The 24,257-nt window shown below is 42.0% G+C and overlaps 1 protein-coding gene across 2 annotated transcripts in view; it reads right to left on the bottom strand.

The window, feature by feature from the left end:
* Positions 1-24,257, bottom strand: part of ADCY8 (adenylate cyclase 8) — a 1,038,851-nt gene that overhangs the window by 19,332 nt on the left and 995,262 nt on the right. For both annotated transcript variants that reach the window (XM_085604917.1, XM_085604918.1), the window contains one exon: positions 642-734. In XM_085604917.1, the coding sequence (XP_085461043.1) occupies positions 642-734 (93 nt within the window). The remainder of the gene's footprint in view (positions 1-641; positions 735-24,257) is intronic.

Genomic DNA, 24,257 nt, shown 5'->3' with positions numbered 1-24,257 from the left:
AGAAGCAACAAAGCATAAGAAAACGGTCAAATATTAAAACAATAGTCCTGAAAATGTATTATTGATCCTGTGAATTAGGAAACAGAGAAAGCGGCAGGTAAGAGGAGAAAAAACCTTGGTTGGGCTAAAGGGAGATGAGTGTATAGGAGAATCACCATCTGCCTTACAACAAGGTGTTTTGGGTGGGAGATCTTTTAGCTTCCTTGCACCCAAGTTATGGAACTCTCTTCCTCTTCAGTTGAGGCAATCCAAGACAGAACTCTTGTTCCGGAAAAATAAAAAACCTGGTTCTTTAAATAGGTGTCTGTTTTACTCGGGTTATCTGTGATCTCTGTCAGGAGCTTGACCTAATAGCACTAGGACACCCGTGTTGGAGTAGCTATGTGCTTAATAAGCTTCTTTATTATTATTATTTTGGGAGCTCCAACTGACTCCAAGAACTGAAAGTGAGAGAAGATAGGACAACAGCATATTGACTCCATGATTTGCCTTTATGAATGGATATCATTATTTACCTTCAGAAACAACATTTGGCCACAAGTAAGGAACTGCTACCCCCGGAACTATTACACGACCAATAGAATTATCAACATGAGGTATTGGTGAGAGATGGTTGATCAGAGACTGTCAATGTTTCCTACCTGCTTCTCTGGGGAAAGTCCTGAAACCGTCATGTAGGTGCTTCCAATTGTCTTGATTTTTTCAATATCCTGAAACCTTTCTTCACCTAGTAACTGAAAAGAAGATACAGTTTTACTTACTTACCAAAATATCTAGAATTGTTTTCTCTTTACTGCCACACAAGGTACAACATACTGTTCCCGATTCTCAGAGAAAGTCAGAACATTTCAGGCAAAGAAATCCACTTCCTCTTCTCCATTAGTTTCCAACTTTCTGTTTTTCCAGCCAAACTTCTGAAAAGGTTATGTGACATTCCAAGTGGGATCCCAATTTCAGTGTGCAGAGCTCTTCATAGTGGAGAACTCTGTGCAGGGACATTAGTAATCCCTGAGCAAAAGCACATTTGTTTTCTCAATGGGGAAAATATTTTTCCCTGTTGAGAAATCATTTTACCTATGCCCTACCAAACCTTGGGGGCATATTATCAAGAGGGGCGACAAAAATCATCACCGCTTTAGCGGCAGTAAACTGCCGCTAAAACTGCGATAATGGGCTTGATAATATGCTCTATGGAATTCCAATTGCAGCTCAGGTTAGATGTCCTTCACATCTTGATAATATTCCCCCTAGTGTGTTTCATTCTCCTTCCCACCCCGTGAAGAGTTTTACATTAGCCATTGACTGGAGTAAAAATCTTCTCATTTGCAGAGTGGAAAGTGGAAAAGGGAATTGGAGGAGTTTGTGAATGCTTACAAATGTACACTTATGGACATTCATGAACTTTCAAGACTAAACATGCCTTGGAATACCTCTGCCTCCCAACGAGTTGGATTAAGGGGTGCAGAGATCTCTACTCTCGTGGTGGAGACGGCCGCACATGTAAATGGCTCGCGCCTGCTAGGAATCTTTTTTGTGAGTTCCTAGCATGCAAAAAGAAGGTAAAATTAGCAGCAAACATACGTTTACAACCACGTTTACCTCTGCAAACATGGTTTATCATATTTTTGTGTTTGCAGGAGCTCTCTATCTTTTCTCTAGATAATTTCACTTTATTTGTAATTAAAACTACAAAACAGACATGCCTGGATTAAATTAATAACTATATTATTTAAAGAACATTGTAAATTCATATACACAAGTAAGTTGTTGAGAAGCAACTTCAAACTCTAGTCAGCGTCCTGTCTCTGCCCCATTGATAGCCACATACCTCATTCAAGGCAGCCTATGTGATATTAAACCACCTGACTAAGCACTTCCACCAAGCAGCTCATTGTCCCTGCCAGAAGGTTCCAAGTGGGATGTAATTGGCTGCCAGCTCGTTGTGGCAAAAGGCATATATTCAGGTGAGGAATACCTAGGCATTCACCACTCACCCTTATCAATTATGCGCAGCATGCAGGCATATCTCAAAAATGTCCTGGGTTCCACAGGAGAGCTATTTAAGCAAATGTGTTTTTCACAAAGTGTCCATTATATCGAAATACTGTTATCTAAGAAAGGCAAAATAATAATGTATGGATAAGTGCTGCAGTGACAATGGGATACAATGAAATGAGATCCTTAAAGGACAGATTAAACCTAGAAATGTACTGCTCTAATAATGCATGGGTCATTATTGGATTTCACAATGCAAACCCAATAATTTGAGTTTGAATTAATGATATTGTTAATGTGGAATTAATGGACTCATAAGTAACTGGTCTTTCTCAATGGTTATGGCATCTTTAGAGGTTTGTGAAAAATTCACAAAGCACAAAATTAGGGTGGTGAGCAAAACTAACTCAGCATGACTGGGGCATGGCCACACATAAAAAAATAATTAGAAAGTAACTTCAGAGATGTGTCTTGGGAAATAGGGTAGGACCAGCAAAAGGCCGCTACCTAAGGTTCAAGCGTGTGCTCCTGCTGCTGAAGGCATATGTCTAAAGACAGACCCACTCCTTCCAACACTATAGTCTGGGGTAAAATACACTACTTCCGTCTTTACAACTAAGACTATGTCACGCAGAATGCCTGGTTGTGAATGCTGAGGGTCAGGTCTATAGGACATCTCTTGAATAACAATTTTATTTCCAATGCAGAAGGGAAAAATGAGAAGGGGAATATGAGGAGAATATGAGGAGAAGAAAAGAAGGAAGAAGTAGCTTGTCTTAATCCCTTACTAGGGGCTGCTGCTTTGTTGCTGATGGTGACACTAAAGTGACGGGATCAGCTGGGATGTAGGTTATTTAGTGAGTGTCGGGTGGGTGTGAATCTCAAAATCTCCTACTAAAACAGCAGGTTGCATTGTTTCGATGACCAAGGTTCGGTATGGGGCATGAAGAGCATGGTATGTAGTGATTTGAATTAAGTGGTCCTCTGGGGCTGATTTACAGTTTGGAGGACAGGTACTCCATTGCAACAGTGATGGAGTACCCTGTCAGCCCACCTGATTTTAGGTTGGTCGTACTACAATTTGTACACCAACAGAGCAAAGCTTACCATCATTATAAAACTTCCTCCAGTGCACTAGGCGCTGTCGGAGGTGAGGCATTCCACCGTTCATCCAGTTTAAAGTGGACAGCCAGGATGGCAATGAGGGACATTGAAAAGAAGTAAAATTGAGCTCACATAATGCAATAAAACTCCCATGGTGTCGGGGTAAATAGTTTTTTTTATTTTTCAAAAACAAACTTTTATTTTTTTCCCAAAAAACTCCCTAGTTGGGAAATTGTTTTTTAAAAATAATAAACTTTGGAAAAGTGTGATGGCCAACCAGTCATGCTTGACAGAGCTGTCAATTGAACTTTGACAAAAACTGCCATGACAATGGTTCCTGCAAATGTATAGTGATGTTGACTGAGCCAGCAAACAGCTGGTAAGCGCAGTAAAAGTAGGGTGGCGGATGTAAAGTCCTGCGCCACCCTGTTTGCCTTTACTCTGTCTGCCAAGCCTTAAAAGTGCCAAATTATTTGGAATGCTACTCTGAGTTAGATTATTTGCAAGCATTCATCCAATTACCTTTTGAGTGTCTGATTGCCAGAAGTATGGCTGGATACCTGACACTGGCACAACTTTCCAAGCCTAATATTGCCAATGATTGTGAATTCGAAAAAATTGTTAATTTGCATCCATTCAAAGAGTATTTCTGTGGGTGCAGATTTGCTACTTTCTTGGTAAACTGGTAACTACTGTTTAAGTTTCTGATCCAAAAAATGAATGTTAAAACCACTTGTGAAAGCAGGATGAAGAGACAAACCAACATAGACACAGCAGACCCGACCTATAGACCCAAGACACAACTACTAAGCCAAGAATGCATTTATTTGAGGGGATTTCACACCCCATATACCTCCCACTGAAACTATGCCACTGGGGGTCAGATGAACAGAAAAAGAAGTATCATCACTAGAGCCACAGAGGAACCTTGTTAGTGGTGCCATTATCATGAAATGGGGAGCAATACTGCTGCCCCCACAACAATGTCAGGCAGCATTGCCTGATCTATTGCTTCATGCTGATGAATGTGACAGGATGGGGTGGACCTTTTGTGGAACACTCCTTACCGCTGATGTTCTCTTGCCAAAGGATTCTTACAGTCTAAAACTGTTTCATTGCCACTACCTTTGACCGAAGTCCATGTTATTTATGTCCTTTAATTAATGAGTGCCAATACAAATAACAAAACCCCAAATGTCTACCTTTAGTTTCAGGAGAGGGTTAAATCGACCAACAGAATATCTAAAAGACTCCCACTTAACCTGTATTTCTTCAATTACACGCTTTTAAAAAAAATGGAAAATAACCTTTGCCAATCTAATTGATCAGAACATAATAATTTTTTTATTTGCAAATTATATATGACACATTAATTTTGTAAAAATATTTAAATTAATTTCTCGATACATAATGAACAATACTTAACAAGCAGTATTAACGTTATACAGTTCATTAGTCACAAACCCCAAACATATTTCAAACCTTACATTCATACCATTCAGACAATCTCTAGGACACTCTCAACACTGACACTCATTTGTACAACCCTCCTCTCATAGTCCACAACAGAGAAATTATCATTTATGTCTTCCACAGTTGTTAGGTAATGGTCTGGCAACTTCTTGACACAGTCAACGCACGTTTCGATGGTTACGTTCGCTTTATACCACCTTCTTCAGGACCTGCAAGGGTAAAAACATTTATTTTTGTTTCCCCAGGGATGGGATTTGTGGTCTCATTCAGGATATGATCAGCATACTCCTCCTCTGATTGGAGGAGATTGTTCTATTTTTATGAATATTGCTTAGGAAACGTCATTCCGTATTCCCTGCACATTTTTTCCTTTAATTGATCTTGGTTTGCCTTCCATAGTCCTTCAGTTATGTGACTGATGAACCCCTTCATCTAGATTGTTCACATATCTTGAACAAGCCGTTTGTCCTTAAATGATGTTCTCTTATTTATCTCTGCCTTGTCCCACTCGCCAGTAATCATCTCCTCAAGAAGTCAGTATACCAATGCTGGTGTTTAATAAAGGAGAATCCAACGCTAATGGAGGTAAATATAGAGAACAAAGTGTTGAAAGGCTTTGGGGAATTTAGTTAGTGCTGACCTATCTCCTAGTGCAGTGGGCAATGTGCATGGAAGCAGCAGGGCATGGAAGCGCTGAATGTTGTGAAGTAGATCAAACATTGGAGCAGCTTTAGATACATGGTCTTCACTTAATTCCATTGGACCACAATGAGACAATGACTTGTGTATTTTTAACATGTTGGGGTTAAGTAGGAAACAGGCTGAGGATACTTGGTATATGTGAAGAGTCAGAATACAATCAGCTGGTGGCAAGGGGTCTAGCTATCACTAGATCAACTAGTGCCGTGGCTCTAGGGCCCAGGAGTTCAAGGGACCCAATTCACCTCAATAAAACCAGTTTTTTTATTACCAAATCTGGAGATGAGGGACAGTTTTCATTGTTTGCTGTGAGTTTATGGCACCCTGGCTACAACACTGCGGGGAGACGGCTATCTTATTCTTTTCAATTAATCAGCTTCAAGATTCATTTACGTAAAAAACAGAATCATATTTTAGTATTTTTTATTAACATAAACTATAAACTAAGACCAAAAAGTGAAATCTATTTGCTAAAATGTTTGAGAAGCTGCATAGTAAAAAGCTTTGTAAATCGTGACAAATCCTAGTAATAAGTCTGAACCTCATTTTCTCAAAATAAATCTTTAAAAATGTTTTCTTAGTCAAATATTATTTTAATCCTGCTCTTATTTAAGATGCTTCTCTATGGTGACACTTCACCAGTTGGTATTAGAGTTCTGAAGTTAGTGTTGCCGATCAACTGGCACCACAAGAAATAGCAATGAAAGTACTCCTCTTCATTGAAAGATCACAGGGCTCTAATTGAGAGGAGGGTGGTAATCAGATTTATGGCACTAAATATGGTGGAAGCCCCACAATCCATCCTCTGCAGTATATGCCCTATTATAAGACCCATTTAGGACAACCTTCTAGAAGGTGAAAGGCTTCAAATACTCTCCATCATCACCCCTTTTGTGTAGCCCGGAAGCTATGAATATACGAACAAGAGCAGAAGCTCACTATGGGTATGTTCTGAAAATACAATAGGGCATTTTAACATAGGCATTTTGGAGTATGTGACATATTACTCCTACAGTACTCTTTTACGTTCCTATACATGCCATTATGAATTGTCTCCAGAAGAATGGGAATATCCTGGGAATATTCACATACAATGAATACAAAAAGAAAGGGCTGTGCCATTTTTGCACATTTACTAAAATGGAACTGGATGTTTTAAAGACAATTCACAAAGCCATGTAAGAGTACATACAAGAGTACTTGTATAGTACTGCTAACCATACTCATAAATGCATGTGTGAATCTACCCTGTGAATCTATTGACAACATTGTGTTGGGTAAATGTAGCACTGCTATTCAAAACAAAGAAACAGACAAGCGTCATCATCGCTTGATGATTTATAAAGAGAACTCAGCATTTCATTAACATAATATATTTACTACACCTTTAGCAACTATAATACTGCAGCACTTTAGAAATAATGCATACTTCAATGTCTACTCGAGATAGTATAAATGAGACAAAATCATGTGCCTGATTCAATTAGAAAAAGCACATGAAATTTGATGTATAACAATCTGTCCAATTTTAGAGCTACACACATAAATGTACGATCCTGTTCATCAAGCGAAACAATAACCATAGGAAATATAGAAATATTTTTAACAGGATCATTTAGATGCATGGGCAAAATTGCTATCATCAATAGTGCAAATTATATTTAAGGTAAATGTCATTGCTTTTTCCACTTAAGAATGAACGAATGGGGAATAACATATGTATTTATTTGAGGAGTTACATAAAGTACTTATATGCCACAGCTACTGTAAGAAACTGTAGAAAGCAGCAAAAGCAGGCACAGGATAGGAGTAACAGGAAAAGGGGGAGGGTCAGGAATTATAGCGTAATGATGGAAGAGGGGAGATTTACACAGTACGTTAGGATGAGAAGATCAACCAAAACAAGGCAAAAAGTCTTGTAAGCAATGGCCTTGTAGTCTGGCAGGTAGAAAGCTTTTGTGAACATCAAGGTTTTCAGGTCTTTCCAGAATTGTGCTGGTTCTCTTGATTTCTCAGTGCAGATGACATTCCAGAGGCACAGATCTATGTATTTTATCAACGTGCGTCTAAATTTCAGTCTGTTTGGCATAAATGGAATGAGCTGAGATCCATTGGTTGATCTTGCCATTTATTGTTATAGTGAATTTAATGGTTGGAGGTAGTTGGGGACAGATTTGTGTAGCGCTTTATGCATAATGCATAGAATCTTGTATTTTATTCTGGGTTGTACAGGGGGCCAGTGTAGGCACCACTGTGCAGGCAAGATGAGTTCTATTTTTGGGGGTGAAAACTGATTTTCTCAGCTTGATTTTGTATTCTTCTCAGTTGAAATTGAGAGGTTTTTTAGGCCTGCATAGATGCTTTTGCAAAAGTCCAATGTAATTACCCTTGACAGCTTAATGAGATGGGAGGATGGGGGCAATTTCTCATTTTTCTAGGCTTAGCCAGTTAGTAGTTGGCATTCTTAACCACAGAGTATGTCTGGGGGTCAAAAGACATATCCTTGCTGAATATTTCCCAGACTGTTTGTATTTTATGTGCAGAAGGAGTTTGCTCAAGCTTTTTAGTTACTCAATGTTAATGTGTTGTGTATGTTTGGTTTGTTATTTAAAATGAGAACGTTGGTTTTTCTCAATTGAGGCATAAGAAACTGTACCTTATCCAAGAGATAATTTGTTCCATGCAGGTTGGAAATTTATTTTGGTCGGGTGAGTTTTCATTTAGTTCGAGGAGGATTTCAGAGCCCTATTTTAGAGGCTGACTTTAACACTTGGCCAGATTCATGGCTTTGAAGATGCTTAAAAATATGTTAAGAGAAGGGAGAGTGGGAGCAGGGAAGTTCGGTGTTTTAGTACTACTGTTTGATTTGTAATCGACTTTGGCTGTTTACATATGCCCATATTTGCATACACATTATTAGTTCCCAGCCCTAAATAGATGGTAATGCTAAAATGGGGTGAAATAGAGTTTGGGAGGCACTAACACTTTCACTGAGGTCTCAATGACCCACACATTTCCTTCCACCTGAATCCCTTTATTAATCATATATACTTTTTAAAATGAAGATTCTTTTTCGCTGATTTTAAGGGGGTAAGATAAGAATTTTCTTTTCCTTGGGTGATGTCGTTGTTACAATTTCAAAAGCTTTTCTGTATACTGTTGAATCAGTCCTTCAATAATGATTAAAGGTCATTATACTTTGTCATAGTAAGAAATTGGATTATCCGTGAAAAAGTCTGCAGGTTTTTCTTTAGTGAAAATCAAGAACCCCAGTGTAGCACTTGACTATTTCAGTTCAGAAAAGCAGAGCAGTCCAAGGCTCACTCAGGGGTGGTGGTGTGGGCTGGTAACCCCAGCTCACTGATACGCAAAAGCAACACTTAATAAATCATTGTCCAGCCAGTGCTTTTCCTTACAAAAATGAAAAGTCAATTCATTATACACACACTCTTAAATACTAAGCAGTAAATTACTAACACAAGTAGATGGAAATACAATTGGTGACATCCTCATAAAATGTTACAACCCAGTGAATTCTGAATCCTATAATCACAATACCTCCACCTATACTAGATGCAATATAGCAGGAGGTACCACTATCAACAAGGCAGACCTACTAGCTTTGCAAGGTGCCACCACATCATTGAAAATGCAACGTTACAATTCAGCATTGAAGTCAATGAGGATCGTACCAATATTCAATAGCATTCATTTCAAAATAAAACTTTGCATTGTCAACCATCAACATTGTCAATCAAGCATTATATTGAAAGGCATGTGTCGCAGAGTCTTATTTCTGCTTTCACTATACTTCTACTGAACCTTTAGGACCAAACAACAGGGATCCCCAGACACCAGAGCTTATAAGCAAAAGCTTCATTTCCACGAGTGCTTGATAGCCTGGTTAGCCCCTTCTGGGGTCAGCAATAAAATCCCCTAGGACACCTATGGAAAAAAACATTTTGAAGGGTAGGGTGCTGCTAGACTTCCTGCAACCCCCCTTCCCCAAACACTCCACCCCACTGTTGGTTTTGCCCTTGCCATTCTGTGGGGCATTACCACAGGCAAATAAGATAATTTTGAGCAATAGGTTCAGGTAAAAATGTTTTTTTCTACCTTTTTTTCTTCGTAGCCTTAGACCACAGTACTTTGTTTCCGGATTATAGGTGCCCAGGTCCTACCCGGGGCACCCCCCAATTATTTCTTCCATTGACGGCTGTGGGGGCCTGAAGGCCTTGCTGGCTCCCCGCACCTACACTGCACTAGCGCATAGGTCCGCAGCACTCTTTTTGGCTCCTGCTGCAAGCAGGAGCAACTCTGTTTTCCTGGCATGCCCAGAGACTCCCAGACATGGGTGCAGGAGTGGGGGCAACGTGCTGGTTCTACTCTTCATTGTGTACCAGGGGCTGGGGTTTCCCACAGTAGTTCTTTCTGGCTTTGGGCTCTCTGGTATGGGGTCCCTTAGACCAATAAAGTGTCTGGAGATGGAGCCTCTCACACACACACACACACACACACACACAAACACGCACACACACCGACACCCACACACACACACACAGACCCTCTTCCCATTTAAAGCCTCTATAATGGGATTGCACCAATAGAATGGGGCTTGCCATCCCTATGGGAATTATTCCTATGTGTAGCGGAGCACCACTCACTCCATTTCGTGCCTGGTCCTCTGGAGGAACAAGCTTTAAATTATGTTATCTCCTTCCCAGTAGGGCTGGCCTTGGACTTGTTTTGCTCCTGATGGCAAGCCATAGCCACCTGGTACACTTTCCTCATGTCTCCCAGACTCTTATCCTGATTTTCCTGTAGGTGTGCTAAATGTGGCTGCTTCTTTGCCAGTCTTGTCCCCTGCCTGGGCCCCTCATGCTCTCCTCTAATGCTTGGGGGGTGTCTTTTACTGCTCCTCCAGAGCCAGCAGGCAGGACAACCTCTGTGCCATACTCCCCAGGAACCACAACCTCCTGGCTTCTGGAAGGGCACTGGTGTATTAGCAGAATCAAGGGGCAGCCCGCAGAAGTCCTAGAGTAACCATCCAGTGTCTTCTCAAAAGTCTATCCCTTGTGCAGGGGCTTTAAGTCGCGGTGGAAAGTTCTAGAAGCCATGAGCCCCTAACCAACTATGGATGACACATTACCACATCACCCCTGACCTAGCTTTCTGGCACATTTGGTAACATCAAGTAGTCTTTGAAAGGACTTTCCCTGGGAGCCTCAGCTCTGCCCCCAACTGACACAGATGTCTGGTTCCTTCACACCAAAACTTCAAAGGGGAGCCCATCCTCTGTTTAGCTTCAGAGATCTGGCCTTCCTCCTTTGTTTATGTGGCATGGGCTTTCCACCCCACGTGCAGTGTGTGGAGTTAATTAGCAAATGCAGATTTCCTCTCCACGTCTTCGTTACCCAGGAGCTGTTAATGGCTTTATTGCGTGGGGAGAACATTGATCCTCCTGCTGACCAGCAGAATATTTAACTTGGCCCAGTAGAGGGAAAACAGGTCTGAAATCTGTTTATGCTGAGCCAGGGAAATATGAAATTAGGTCATAAGGATGCCCCAAAAGTGACAGTAGATCTACACTTAGTATGCAGGTTTACCCAAAGATTGATAACTCAGTAGACCCCTTTAGCCCTAAGTGGCTAATGTGTAATTCAGTTAAGCTTTATAGACTTTCAGCAAGCACTACAGACCTACTCTATGAATGCACACTCACATTATAGGCCAACACCAGCTCAGTACAAATTCCTGAGGGGTCCCTTCTGTGACAGGCTAATTCTGGCCAGATATCTGGATGCACAAGATGTTAGTCCCGATGTTAGTCCCACATGTGCAGCCCACACACAAGTGTTCTCAGATAGTCATGTGTAAGCAGCTCTGAGCCTCTTACCCTAGTTGAGCAGCAGCTACTCTATCCTGAGATGCAGACATTGGCAGTTAGCACTCTCAGTCCATTTTCACAGAATTTACCATAAGGGAGACTCAGTTGGTGAGAGTCGCTCACAGGAAAATTCCTTATCTGTGTAGTCTAAAAGCAAAAACTCCAGGGGGGTTAAATTAGTGGAACCCATTTTCTATAGCCTTGATGGCAGTTGTTTCAATTTTTTGGAGTGCCTCAGTGCATGCTGGGGAGTTGCTTACTAGCCTCCATATGAAAATTGAAGTCTAGTGACCGGAAAGGCTATAGAGCCCCTTAGTCATAACTAGCATATCTCTTTACAAATATTAATTTAAGTGAAGTAAGATAAGTCTTAACAAAGATTACCTGTGCACCTTTTTTAGGGTTACCCTTAATGGATTTCATCTCTTGGTAGCTGTGGCCCTAGCAACTGATTTCTTTTAGAGAATTGGTGGTTAAAGTATGTTAATAGCAAAAAGAAAAATAGCATTAAAGTCACAAAATAATTACGAATAAAACCCCAATCCAATTGTGTAAGAGGAATACATATTTAATGGTTAAAACCACACTATAATGACAAACATTGTGGCATAGGTTCAGGAGACATGCATTTTTAAAGAAGAAGTGAAAACATTGATAGAAAACAGTGGGAGCATTAAAAGGTTTTATTACTCAATAGGAACTGGTTCAAAGATGCCTTTTCAGATAAACCTGGGGTTGGGCATGCATCACATAATTCTGTGTAGCTTAGTTACGTGAATTTACACTTAATTATGACTAATGCATCTTGCACTAAATATATTACCCAAACAGTCCTTTCAGGTAAAAATTCAGTTTGAAAATATAATTTCAAGTTGAAATCCAGTTGCTCACACTCGCGTTTCTAGTGTTGTGCTTAAACACTACCTAAACGGTCCGCTGGGGTAAAAATTCTACATGAAATGAATGCTGATTGCCTATGTTAAGTTACTGCCAATCATGTTAAAAACATTGCTGTCTGCATTCAGATTTGTAGTTTTGCACTAAAACATTAACTGAAATGCCGCTCACGTAAAAAAATTACCCAAACAGTACATTTCCTGTTATAAATTTTCCCTGAAATTATGCAATGTGGCATAAAGGAATAATGGCAATTGCTCCGGTGTAATTAAGGGTCACATAATATATATCCATTGAATGCCCATCAAATCACACTGTTACTAGTGACTGAGCTCATATTATTTATTTTTAGATGCCTAAAAGGGGCCATCCAGTGAAGAGACAAAACTGCTCTTGACAGAATCTTGCATCACTAACATTTACCAACAATAAACATTGAAACATGTTCCTTGGTTTGATGTTGCCTGCAGAGTTTTAAGGTATTTTGGCATATCATTCACTGGAAGGCACATTTGATTTTTTCTCAGAAAACCCTGTCAACCAGGCTTAGGGTGGGAATCACTGTATGTGTGTGCTTGCTGTGTCGCTGTCTTAACAGTGGGGCATAATTGGACCGGGTTTGAGCCAAATGTTCAATTGATCGTCCCTCTGCTGCTATCCCTTCTGCCCAGCCAGGAGTGTAGGGGCATATTTATCATGCAGGTGCATCAGGGCGCAACGACGACAAAACTACTAAGTAAGATTTATCAAGCCACGCAAGGCCACCTTGCGTGGCCCTTCATGGCTTGATAAGTCTTGAGTAACTCAATACAGCACATATCATTGGGTTGTGTTACTCTGCCTCAGAGAGGTGTTACATGGGTGGAGCGTGGGTGTTCCAATGCATCCACCCATGTAGTTTGACGCATTCCCAGATTTACCATTAGTGGTAGACCTGGGAATGTGTCAAAATTCAACGCCTCCCTAAGTGAGGTATAACGTGGAGAAATATCTTTATTTCTCCACATTTATTAGTCTTTTTATGTGTGCTGCTTTTTGCAGCACAAATAGAAAGAAGAAAGTGCCTCTGATGATTCCTTTTGTGCAGGAAGGTGCCCCTTCTTGCACCAAAAAATCCTGCTTACAACGCAGGCACCCTTCTACCATGGTGTAAGGGTGCCTATATTGGTGCTGGGCAGCACATTGCATGCCAGCGCCGGGAAAAGACAGGAATGTGCCTTATAATGCATTCCTTCCCTTTTCCTATCATACAGCGCAGTGCAGCTTGATGGCTTGCTGCACTGTGCTGTGTGATTTTTACTATAAATGTGCCCCCTAGTGTTTAAGGGGCACCAAGCACCTACAAGTCTACGGTGCAAACAGCTAAGAAATTATGTTGTGACATTAGCTGTGTCAGCAGAAGCAACTGCTGATACCCTAGGTTCATATTGTATCTACTACCTGTTTAAGGTGGGATACAGTAAACTAAGCTGAAGTCCCCTGTTGCCAAGTCATCCTGTGCCCTGGGCACTGCCCAACTTTTTACTGGCTGATGCTGGTGGCAACTGACTGATTGACTCTGGGCTCTGCCTAACCAGGCCCAGGGCCAGTGCTATGCTGAAAGAAACACATTAGAATAGAGTTAAACACCTACATACACTAGGGTACACAATGGTATGGTGGAGTACCCCTGTGATTGGCCTGACCTACCCTGTAAGCCCCTAGTATATAATAGGGCAGGGGGATTGAAACTACCTAGAAGTCCCTAGTACTCTGGGGAATGACAGTTTAAAGGCCAGCAGCTCTTTTTGCACTTGCATGTGTGCACTGCTGAACCCTGAGGTCAGTTTCAAAGCAGCACTGGTTACCAGGACTGCTTTTAAAAAGTAAATTATGCCCAAACTTGACTTTGGTGTTTGTGGCACTTAAAAGGGATAACCTACAATGTTTTGGCATATTAAGGGCCCCCAGGGTCTCCCCTAGGAATCCCAGGGGAGGGGGGTCAGGTATTTATAAGGTACACCCTTATAAAATGAGTTTTTATATGCCTGGGTAAAGTGAAATTTCACATTTCTCTCCCCACATTGTGGTACAGTGCTACTCAAATTCGACTTTGATGCTAGGAACACTGTAGAGGGAGGATATGCAATATTTCTACAGATTCAGAACCCCTAAAGTCTCCCCTAGTTGCACATGGGGTGGGGTTCCTGTAGATATAAGACAAGTACTTATAAAATATGTTTTTGTAAGTCCTGGTGCTGGAAGAATGGCCCAAGTCATTTTTCCCATTGCAAATCCTGTTACATAGGTTAACATGGTAGGAAGTTATTGATTAATAGCTCTTGATAGGAGAGGGATAGAAATGCCATTCAAAGACTTCCCAGAATGGTATTAATAAATCCAACGATATCATATTGTTGAATTTCTCTTAAAGTGTACATACAAGAAGTTATAAGACTGTCTTGCTTGTAAGTCCAAATTCAGCCTTCCAGTGGTATGCCCTGATTGGTCAGAGTTAAGTGGATTAGCTAAGCTGCCTTGAAGAGGTGATAAAGAGCTCCTGGGGTTACCCAGCTCTGCTGGCAGGGCAGTGTGCTGTTCCATAGGAATGCCAGACTAAGGGGAGGAGTTGTAAACTATGCTCTTCAAAGAGGAGAGTAGAGACCATTATTATTTACAGCTCTGAACTTCCCACAGTAGGCAGATGGTAGGATTAAGGAGGGTATGAGCTGGAAAATGAGCCATTATGGATTTGGAAGATTTGATGCACTCAGGGACAAAATAATGCCACACTCTACAGGATGTGGTCATAACTTTGAGGAGTTACCCTGCTCCCATTGGTCAGAAGTGACCTCCTGCATGACTCAGATAACTTGGAATAAGTTTCTGAGAGTGGCAGAGCCCTCCAGATCTGCTGCTTGAAACTTACTGAAGCAAGAAGTCCCCTGCGGAGATGTTTTGCTGTGCAATGATTTCTAAGGCCTTGGAGAACCATCAGTGGATTTGTAAGGGTTTTGTACCAATGGATTGTGGGAACTGACGTCCTCAACTTTCAAGGACCATCTTGGAGCTTCCAGACCCTTAGAGTAAGTTTGAGACACTTTGGGACCCCTTGAGGAACTTCAGGAAGAAGTTCAAGAAGTTTGGAGAACTTTGGAGCAACTTTGAAAAAACAATTCCAAAGAAGGACCGACTCAACCTGGTCAGCCAGGCCGCCTGCCTTCAAACGCGAGCCGGCCAGGCCATCCAGGTTCGTCCCGCTAAAAGCTGCATGGGTCCAACTTCCAGAGTTTGACTGGGACTAAAAGAAAACTGAAGCCGGCGAACCCTCACCAGATCCGGCTACATGAGGAGCATCGAGAGACCCCACGAGAAAAAGTTCCAGAAAAGTTTCTAAGTCCCCTCGTAGAAAAGGTGACCGGGAGCACCTCGTAGAAAAGGTGACCGGGAGCAACCGCGAGAGCCAAGCCGCCTGTCATCCATCGCATGTTGGGCTGGATTCCTGGGTTGTCCGGCTGAAGCAATCTTGAAATATTTTCTGAGTCCGCTCTAAGGAATGTTGACTGGGACCTCGTCACAAGTCAAGCCGGCGAAACCTTACTGGATCCGGACTGGCTGGAAGCTTTGAGGACCCTGGGGAAGAAAAACTCCAGAAAAGTTTCTAAGTGTGAAGGTAGAAACTGAGACAGGGACCTGCCGGGAGCTGTAGCTGCTCAGGGCTCCATCTCGCCTGGTCTGAAACTTTGACTTTGGTCTGGTCGTTCGCGAGCAGGTATCACAATATGGTGCTATAATCTTCTAAGTGCTATATTTTATTAAATCTTTGAAAATTCATATCTCCGGTTCCCTACATTGGATTTTTGTCGTTTTGGTGTCATTTTTAAGGTAAAAATATGTCTTATGTTTTTAAATTGGTGTTGGATTTTTATTATGTGTTGTGTCTAAATTATTTACTGAAATGGTGTTTGTAAATGCTTTACATACCTGTCTTTGAAGTTAAGCCTGTCTGCTCACAGCCACATTACTAAGGTTTGAACATAGGAATACTTTTATAAGTCCTATGCTGAGTCCTACCATGTGTTAGTGACCTTATTGCCAGTGGCAGACCTACATTTGCACCTACCAATAACCCACTTTCCAACATCCCCTACTGAACAGTGTGTGGGACGTATAGTTCATACACGCCATTTTTACCATCGGTAGCAATAGGGAGAGTTTATATGCAGGCCATAAGTATTGACTATGGTGATGTGTGTGGACACAATATTTTTGTTAACAATGATGCCCATCCCTCTTGCATAAACAGAGTAGGATTCAAAGAACTTATGAGACTCCTTCTTCTTAACAAACACTACCTCTCTGTGCTTTGTAAAATGAACTTGCAAAATTGTATTTAATCTAAACAGGCTATCACTTGTCTAGCTTTATGGGAATTGTTTAGACCACTTACATTCCATGTAAGCATCATATATGTAAATCAGCATATTATGAGACCGATTAGCCTATTGAATGGGGGGGTACTAGTTGCCAATCTTATTTTCCACTGGAGGGCAAATCTGACGAGAGGTCGTATAACACAGCGAAGCAACCAAAGTCTACTAAGATATGGTGCTTTTTCTCTTTCTCTCAGGACTGGTGAACTTTAGGCTGCCTAGTGACCCACACACATACACACACCCCCATGTGCAAAGGTGCCTGCATAACTTCTAGCATAGCTGTTGTACTGAAGGGGTACCCTTCATGTACAAAAAAACTATTCTAATCCATAGTTTAAAATGCATACAACTTTGCATGTGTGCTGTACAGTACAATACTCATGCAAAGTTTGGAGACAAACCTTACTCCAAGTTTACGCCTACCTCAAGGAGGCTATTTTTTGGCAAATAAATCCCAGCCTACAATTGTTAGTAGCTAAGGCTTTGAGTTAAAATCCGTAGTTGGTTACATGGGAATGCTCATTTGCCTCTCATAGGGCGCAGCCGCCTCAGAATTTTCACATGCAATACTTTCTCCACCATTCACTGCTGTTTTCTTCTTTGCGTCAAACTGTAGCTTTGTATGGTTCTGATCTGCTTTGCAGTTATTTGTGAACTGCCTCGATGCACAGCCTGCTGTATAGTACTCTGCTCTGGTATTCATATCTACATACTTCCAAGCTAGAAGCAACGGAGGAACATAATTTGCTTAAATCTACCTCTTTATTCCGTGATACTGATAAGCCTTCCCCTGGTAGTGGACATTTAGCAGTACAAGAAGTTAGTCTTATGCCCTACATACATTCAATTCTTACTGCATGTATTTATTAGTTTAGCACTTCTATATCTTGGGTCATCATAGCATTCCCAGTGGATATTGTCTCAGCATGTATAAATTCAAGTAGTGAACTTTTATCTGTTTATATGCTCTGCATATTTTAAGTATGTTCTTGCCTCATGAGTGAAAGTCATCAGCATTGGTCTGCAACTTATTAGAACACTGGGCTGTTGGGAGAGCCATTGAAAACAAGGGATGCTCCGGGCTTCTAATGGCAGGTAGAAGCCCGGAGCTCCAACATTCCAATGTTGTTGTTCACTGCTGTTGCTATCAACAAAGGCCTCCGAAGCCCGGGGGGATTTTGATCCCCTCGGGCTCTGTGAGGCCTTTGTTTTATTTGTTAGAATATTCTGCCCTCTAGTGGCGGAATGTACTAATAGCATTATAGCCCTCCGTAGCGGGCTATACTGGCCATTAAAGTCTCCCTCCCTTGTTAAAGACCTTTACCTTCGGCCCGGGCTTTTAATGATGGAGAGGGCCTTTAGTGGCCGGCATAGTCCGCTACGGTGGTTATAAGGCTGTAATATGTACTTGTCTGCAGTAGTGTTATAAAGTCCATAGTAGACTTTCTTACTCTCCCCGGTATACAACCCCTCATTGATGTCTTTGGTTCCCTTATCTTGATGCTTATAGAGACTGTCATGCTTAGGGGAAGACTGCTTCAGTTTAAGCTCCTGGGGCTGTGCAGGAGCCTTAGCCTGGGTCACAATTCAGTGAGGGCCCAGGCATGTTTGTGGTGCCATTACCCCAGGGCCACACGTGCCTCAATGTGGATGAGCAGCACAGTGGCAACTTTCTTGGACATCGGAGTTGACACCACCTTTCTCGCTACTTTTTCTGCTCAAATACATTTTTACCCCGCTGCTTATGTTGTGTCTAAACTGCTGAATTTTTTTAGCACTATTGAAATGGGGGTAGCCGGTGCTTAATGTGAGCTGGTGGTTGCTGGTGGGACCCACCGACACTCATTGTTGGGGACCAACAGTTACTTTTCTTCATCAGACTTTGACCCACAACAAGAGAGAGGAGAAACAAAAAGAGGCAAGGAAGAGGAAGAGAAAGGGGGAAAACATTCACAAAGGGAAAAAGCAAGGGTGAAAAAGAACCTGCTAGAGTGGAAAAAAGGGCCTGGAAGTATCTGGTGGTGAAAGAAAAAGGCACACAGTGGATTCAAGACTAAGTAGCTTCAGAATTTCTCATTTCTGACTTTTGTCAGGCCAGCAGCGGGCTTCTGCCAAAAACTCTGAGCACTGGAACTTATTATTTATACAAATTAAGCACTGCCACTAGCAGCCCCACATCATCCTGCATGGTCATCAGCAGGGGCACATGCATGCCGCACTTCTCTTCACAGATTTGTCCACTGGAATATATCTCTCTTATTTTTAGGACGAGCATTCGAGACCTCTTGTATATACTTATTATATACTTCTATGTGTATGTACTTTGTGGGCTCAGGAGATCAGCACTAGGACTTGTCTGCTTCCGCTTAGGGACTTTTTTTCTGTTCAACTGCCTCTATTTAACTGCCTTGATAGAAAACAACCAGCAGAGGTCAGTAAAATACCAGACTTGCTTTCTGCTGAGGGACTTTCTTTTTTTTATTTTTCTGGCAACTGCCTCTATTTAACTTTCTTGATAAACAAGCATTTGCGATGCAATAGGTCTCGCATTAGGAAAGTGTGAGCAGTTGGCATTGCTATTAATAATGCAATAGTATCTATTGGCATTGTAAATGATAATGGCATGACTATGTGTTTGTTTTATAAAATATATTAAAAAGGCATTGTCATGAGCAATGGCATTATCTTAAAATTTTGCAAAAGCGAGAACTATTGCATTGCAAATGCTTGTTTCAGTACTGCAGTTTTTTTAAAACTTGTAGTCAGTATTCACAATGAAATCCATTTTATCAGCGTTGCCAGTGCTCCTTTATGTTTAATGCTATAACTGAAACACAATCTTCAAAGCAGATTACTAATTAGCATCTCCAGCCCCGATTACAATGTCTCACTTCATGATGCACGTTCCCAAAGCTCCTTCTTGTGTAAAGTAAGTGTTGTTCATATAAAGCCCTCTAATAATAGCCCCAGGTAGTGTTCATGCTTGCTAAAACGGCATAAAATAAATAGAGCTGGAGGATGGAGCATGTAAACGTAAAACACGAGGACTGTCTGGAGTGTCCCAAGACAAAGTTACTACAAAGTTATTAGTGCGTGTTTTTAAGTCCCTAAATTGTTCTCTGCATGTATTTCGTTTTTAAAACCTTCCAATCCAATCTGCGACTCTAATGTGTGTTTAAAAGCAGAACCAGAACCGGTTTTGCAACTTGAATTCGTAAGGATGTCTGGTATAGTTTCTGTGCTGGCGCCGGTGTTTACTGTATTTGTAACACTTGCGAATGGCGCCTGTTGTCTGTTCTCTCACGTTAGTCTCCTGTGCAGTAAGGGAGTTGGAGGTGCGGGTGAGAAAGGGGGAGCAAAGTCTGGCATGCGAGTGGCATGCTAAAACGAGACCTATTTCATTGCAAATGCTTGTTTCAAATAAGAATTTTACTAATTAGAAAGACAATTTTCAGGTGTTTAATACTTCTAGTTTTTCAGGCCTTTAAACGAAGGGTTTACAGTGAAACGTACTTCTCCAGGCAAAGGAAGCTATGTTTTTTCGCAGTGGGAGGGAAAAACAAGAGCCGGGAACAGGAAGGGGGAAGCAGAGAAGGGCGAGAGGAGGGAGGAAGTGGTGGAAGGCAGTCCGTGGGGTTTGGGGTGCTAGCTATTTTTAGCTGCAGGCGCTGGAGATTAGAGTGTTTTCCAGAACCCTGTAGGCTGATTGCTCTGCTAACAACCCAGAGGCGATTTTGCTTTTTTTTACCTTTTTGTTAACCAATATTTTCTTAGCTGTATCAGATTTTCGCAGTTATGTTCTATAGGTTTGCAGTTGACCAAGGTTTTGAATTTTTAATAATGCACACAGATTACACTAAGAAGGTATCGGTGTCATGTTTTCATATTTTTATCTAAGACTGTGACCTATTAATGTTGTCCTAAAATATCCCAATAAACCGTAGTAATATGCAGTGCTTTGTGCCTTGATTGCTGAGCAGCATCGAATCTATGCGCCTGAACACTGGCGCCCATGAAAGATAATGAATTAAGTGCGCGATAGGTTCAAGAGAACAAAGCTCATTGCATTTGGTCTGTTTTCCAAAGCCACTTTCTATGTTGATGTGTTTAAAGCAACAGGGGCTTTTCTGAAGCACCAACCTCCTCTCACTGTGTTCCTAGAATTGCGCTGATATGTAAGCAACTACTTACCTGAAAACTATCCTGTCACCTGTGAGTGTATCTGAGCGGTCCGGGCGTGGTGGTGATTTTTGAGAAGGTTCACTATAACATTGATGTACAGAAATGTTGTGTTCAGTCTTTCACAAGAATAAAAACATTAGCGGACATGTTGACACGGTAATTATACGATTACACGGAGGAAACGCCCAGGTCTGCCGTCCAAGGAGTTAAACTGCATTCCTGTACAGTGATCAGGGCTGCTCTTTCATGGAGGGAAGAGTGAGTTTGGAATGAGGAAATCAGAGGTGGTTGGGAAAATGGGGAACCTCGCTTAAATAAATAGAGTGCCACGGCGATTGCTGCTTATTGCTGTTTGGGAGGTGGAAGGGGGGCCACGGCGATCGCGATCGCTGCTCGATGCTGTTTGGGAGGTGGGAGGGGTGTTCTTTTCAGGCAAGCATTACGGGCGTTCTATTAAATAAATAAATAAATAGAGTGCCACGGCGATTGCTGCTTATTGCTGTTTGGGAGGTGGGAGGGGGGCCACGGCGATCGCGATCGCTGCTCGATGCTGTTTGGGAGGTGGGAGGGGTGTTCTTTTCAGGCAAGCATTACGGGTGTTCTAATAAATAAATAAATAGAGTGCCACGGCGATTGCTGCTTATTGCTGTTTGGGAGGTGGGAGGGGGGCCACGGCGATCGCGATCGCTGCTCGATGCTGTTTGGGAGGTGGGAGGGGTGTTCTTTTCAGGCAAGCATTACGGGTGTTCTAATAAATAAATAAATAGAGTGCCACGGCGATTGCTGCTTATTGCTGTTTGGGAGGTGGGAGGGGGGCCACGGCGATCGCGATCGCTGCTCGATGCTGTTTGGGAGGTGGGAGGGGTGTGAAGCTGACGGATGGGAGGGGGAGTGGGGGCGGGCACGCAGGCTGCCAAATGGTGCGATGAATCACGGCTAAAGTGAAAGCAAACAAGTGGTTGCAGGACTCCAAATGGTGCGCGCGCCCGGACGGGTCACATGCACTGTAGTTGGAGGCCTGCAAAGCCACTGTTTGCACTTCCAAAACGCGCTTACTATAAGTCTCGCCAGAGCAGCGCTAAAGCGCTGGTCAGGCGAGACCTAAAAACGACCAGAAGAGGTCTGTAAAATATCAGAATCACTTTAGTATTCTCTAGATTCCAGTCTATAGAAATTGTCTTCCACGAGCATCCGTAGACAATAATATTTTTTTCAAATCTCGTCTTTTCAGTGATATGACCACCGAATGCCCTGATTTTATATTAAAAACAGAGCTTTGGACTATACCATTTCCCGCTGGAAGGCAATATTTCTCTCCATGTGTTCCCATACATGGTGTGTCACGCAGTTTGGTGCCTACTTTCCCTCCAAGTTAAAGAACAGTAGATGTTTCAGCACCCAGGCTAATGTGCTGCATAGCTAAATACATGTAAGGTCCCAAAGGCGAGACCGATTGCATTGCAAATGCTTGTTGCTAGTATGTGCCCATTCAGTTCTCGATTTTTATTTTCAGGGTTTCCAGTCTTCTCTGTAGTGAGAGTACCTCCCAGGTGCACGCATTGCCAAAAAAGATTGGATTAGGTCATCCGGGTCACTAACAAACTCGATCAATGCCTATAATCTTGGGCAGCAAGTTGAGTTCTTAGCTTTGGTAGTTGCTTCATCCAGATTCGGTTGATGCTGGCTAATTTTGAGCCCGGGTGAAAGTGCCTCACCCAGATATAGGAGTTCATTTCTTAGTGCCCCCATTCCCTCCCAACCTTCAAAGAGACCCCTGGTGCACAGTGGAGAACGAAATATGCTCTCTTCCATGTCTATTTTTTAGTTTGGGAACATCTCCATCGTGAATTGACATGGAGTTGCTGCTAAGATCTCTGGAAATTCACAATCGTTCCCTACTCCCTCAGTTTCAGATTCTAATATGAAATGGGCCTGTTTTCAATAGGTCCTTTCATTTTCCAGCTGTTGGGCACAACAATTATCTCCACTCAGCAAGGCATCTCAGTGGGCAAATTTCCTTGGTGGGAGACTCTGGAAGGTATCCTTTATAAAAAATATACGTGAAAGAATTCAGTAATTGCAAGTCGGACCTTAGAGCTCATTTCTACATGCAGAAAAATGTATACAATGAACTGATCGCAGTCCTTGTACCATATGTAAATGACAAGTTGTAATTTAACACAGTTTCAAATATAAAGTTGCACAATTGTGACAACACAGATCATGCACTTTTTCTAAAAGGAAACATGCATTCCGTTTTGCTTTCCAAATGTAATGTAAGGCCCTAGCATCTCTATGCTTCAAGTCACATAAAATGTATACAGGACTTTAGTTGCCACAGTACTTTTTTTAAGAGTTGGCATTTTCTGATAATGGGGCTGATTCACAGAACTAATCCGAGACAAAATCCTAAACTTACTACTTTTGGTATTCACAGAAGGCATTTAGTAGTAGTAGAGTTAGGACTACTAACTTTACTACAACTAACTTGAGACAAAATTCTAAAGTTAATACTTTTGGTATTCATAGAAGGCATTTAGTAGTAGTAAAGTTAGGACTACAAACTTTACTACAACTAACTTGAGACAAAATTCTAAAGTTAATACTTTTGGTATTCACAGAAGGCATTTAGTAGTAGTAAAGTTAGGACTACTAACTTTACTACTACTAAATGCCTTCTGTGAATACGAAAAGTCGTACGTTTAGGATTTTGTCTCAGATTAGTTCTGTGAATCGGCCCCATTGTTGTTTATTCAGTCATATGTTGCAGATATCACAAGTGTTTATTCTTTTTCTGCTTAATGTATTGTGTTTTAGGTGGCATGGAGCAGTACACCAGAGTCAGTTCAGTGAATATTCTGAAGGATGGCAGACTAGAAATAGCTTGGAAGGCAGCAGGGGGCATTTCATTTGCGCTCGTTCATTATTCAGCTACAGATGCCTGAGTGCCATCCAGGAGCTAATTAGGGCCTCTTATTAATGAAATGCTTGCGTCCCTTCGCTCAGACAGGACGGAGTGCTAAAGCGCCTTCATAATGAAAGTGCCCTGGACGGGATGAGTGCCGAAGCCAGGCAATCGCCCTGCTGAGACTGCCACTTACGGGCCATGCCGCATAAAATATTTATTTTATAATTCATTTACAGGGCCGCAGCAGCGCAATATCGGAGTCCCGCAGTTTCTAGCAATTATGCCTAGAAAAGATAAAGGCGACCATTACAGAGATGTGCAGGCAGTTCACTGGGAGCCAGCTGTAGCCGCGGTCATAGGCTGTCATTAAACATGCAAATGGAAGAAATACGCAGGCTGTTTTAATCTTGTGAAAACCCAGGGCCTCATTTATGGGGTAGGGCAGGGCCGCAAGTCTTCTTCCTGCGCTGCCCTACGGCAATGTGAAAGGGCAGGAATGCACCGTATTTATGATATACGGTGCATTCCTGTCCTTTACCCCTGCACTGGCACACAATTTGCTGCCTAGCGCCACCGTAGGCACCATGCAGCATGGTGCAAGAATGCCTACATTCCATGCACAATTTTTTTTTGTGCAGGAGGGGACATCTTCCTGCACAAATACAATTCTGAGAGGTGTTTTCCTTTTCCTGGAAAG

Source organism: Triturus cristatus, chromosome 5_1 (genome assembly GCF_964204655.1).
Source record: "Triturus cristatus chromosome 5_1, aTriCri1.1, whole genome shotgun sequence".
Classification (NCBI taxonomy): domain Eukaryota; kingdom Metazoa; phylum Chordata; class Amphibia; order Caudata; family Salamandridae; genus Triturus; species Triturus cristatus.
The sequence above is the reverse complement of the archived record's forward strand: the minus strand, read 5'-3'. Positions and strand labels throughout refer to the sequence as shown.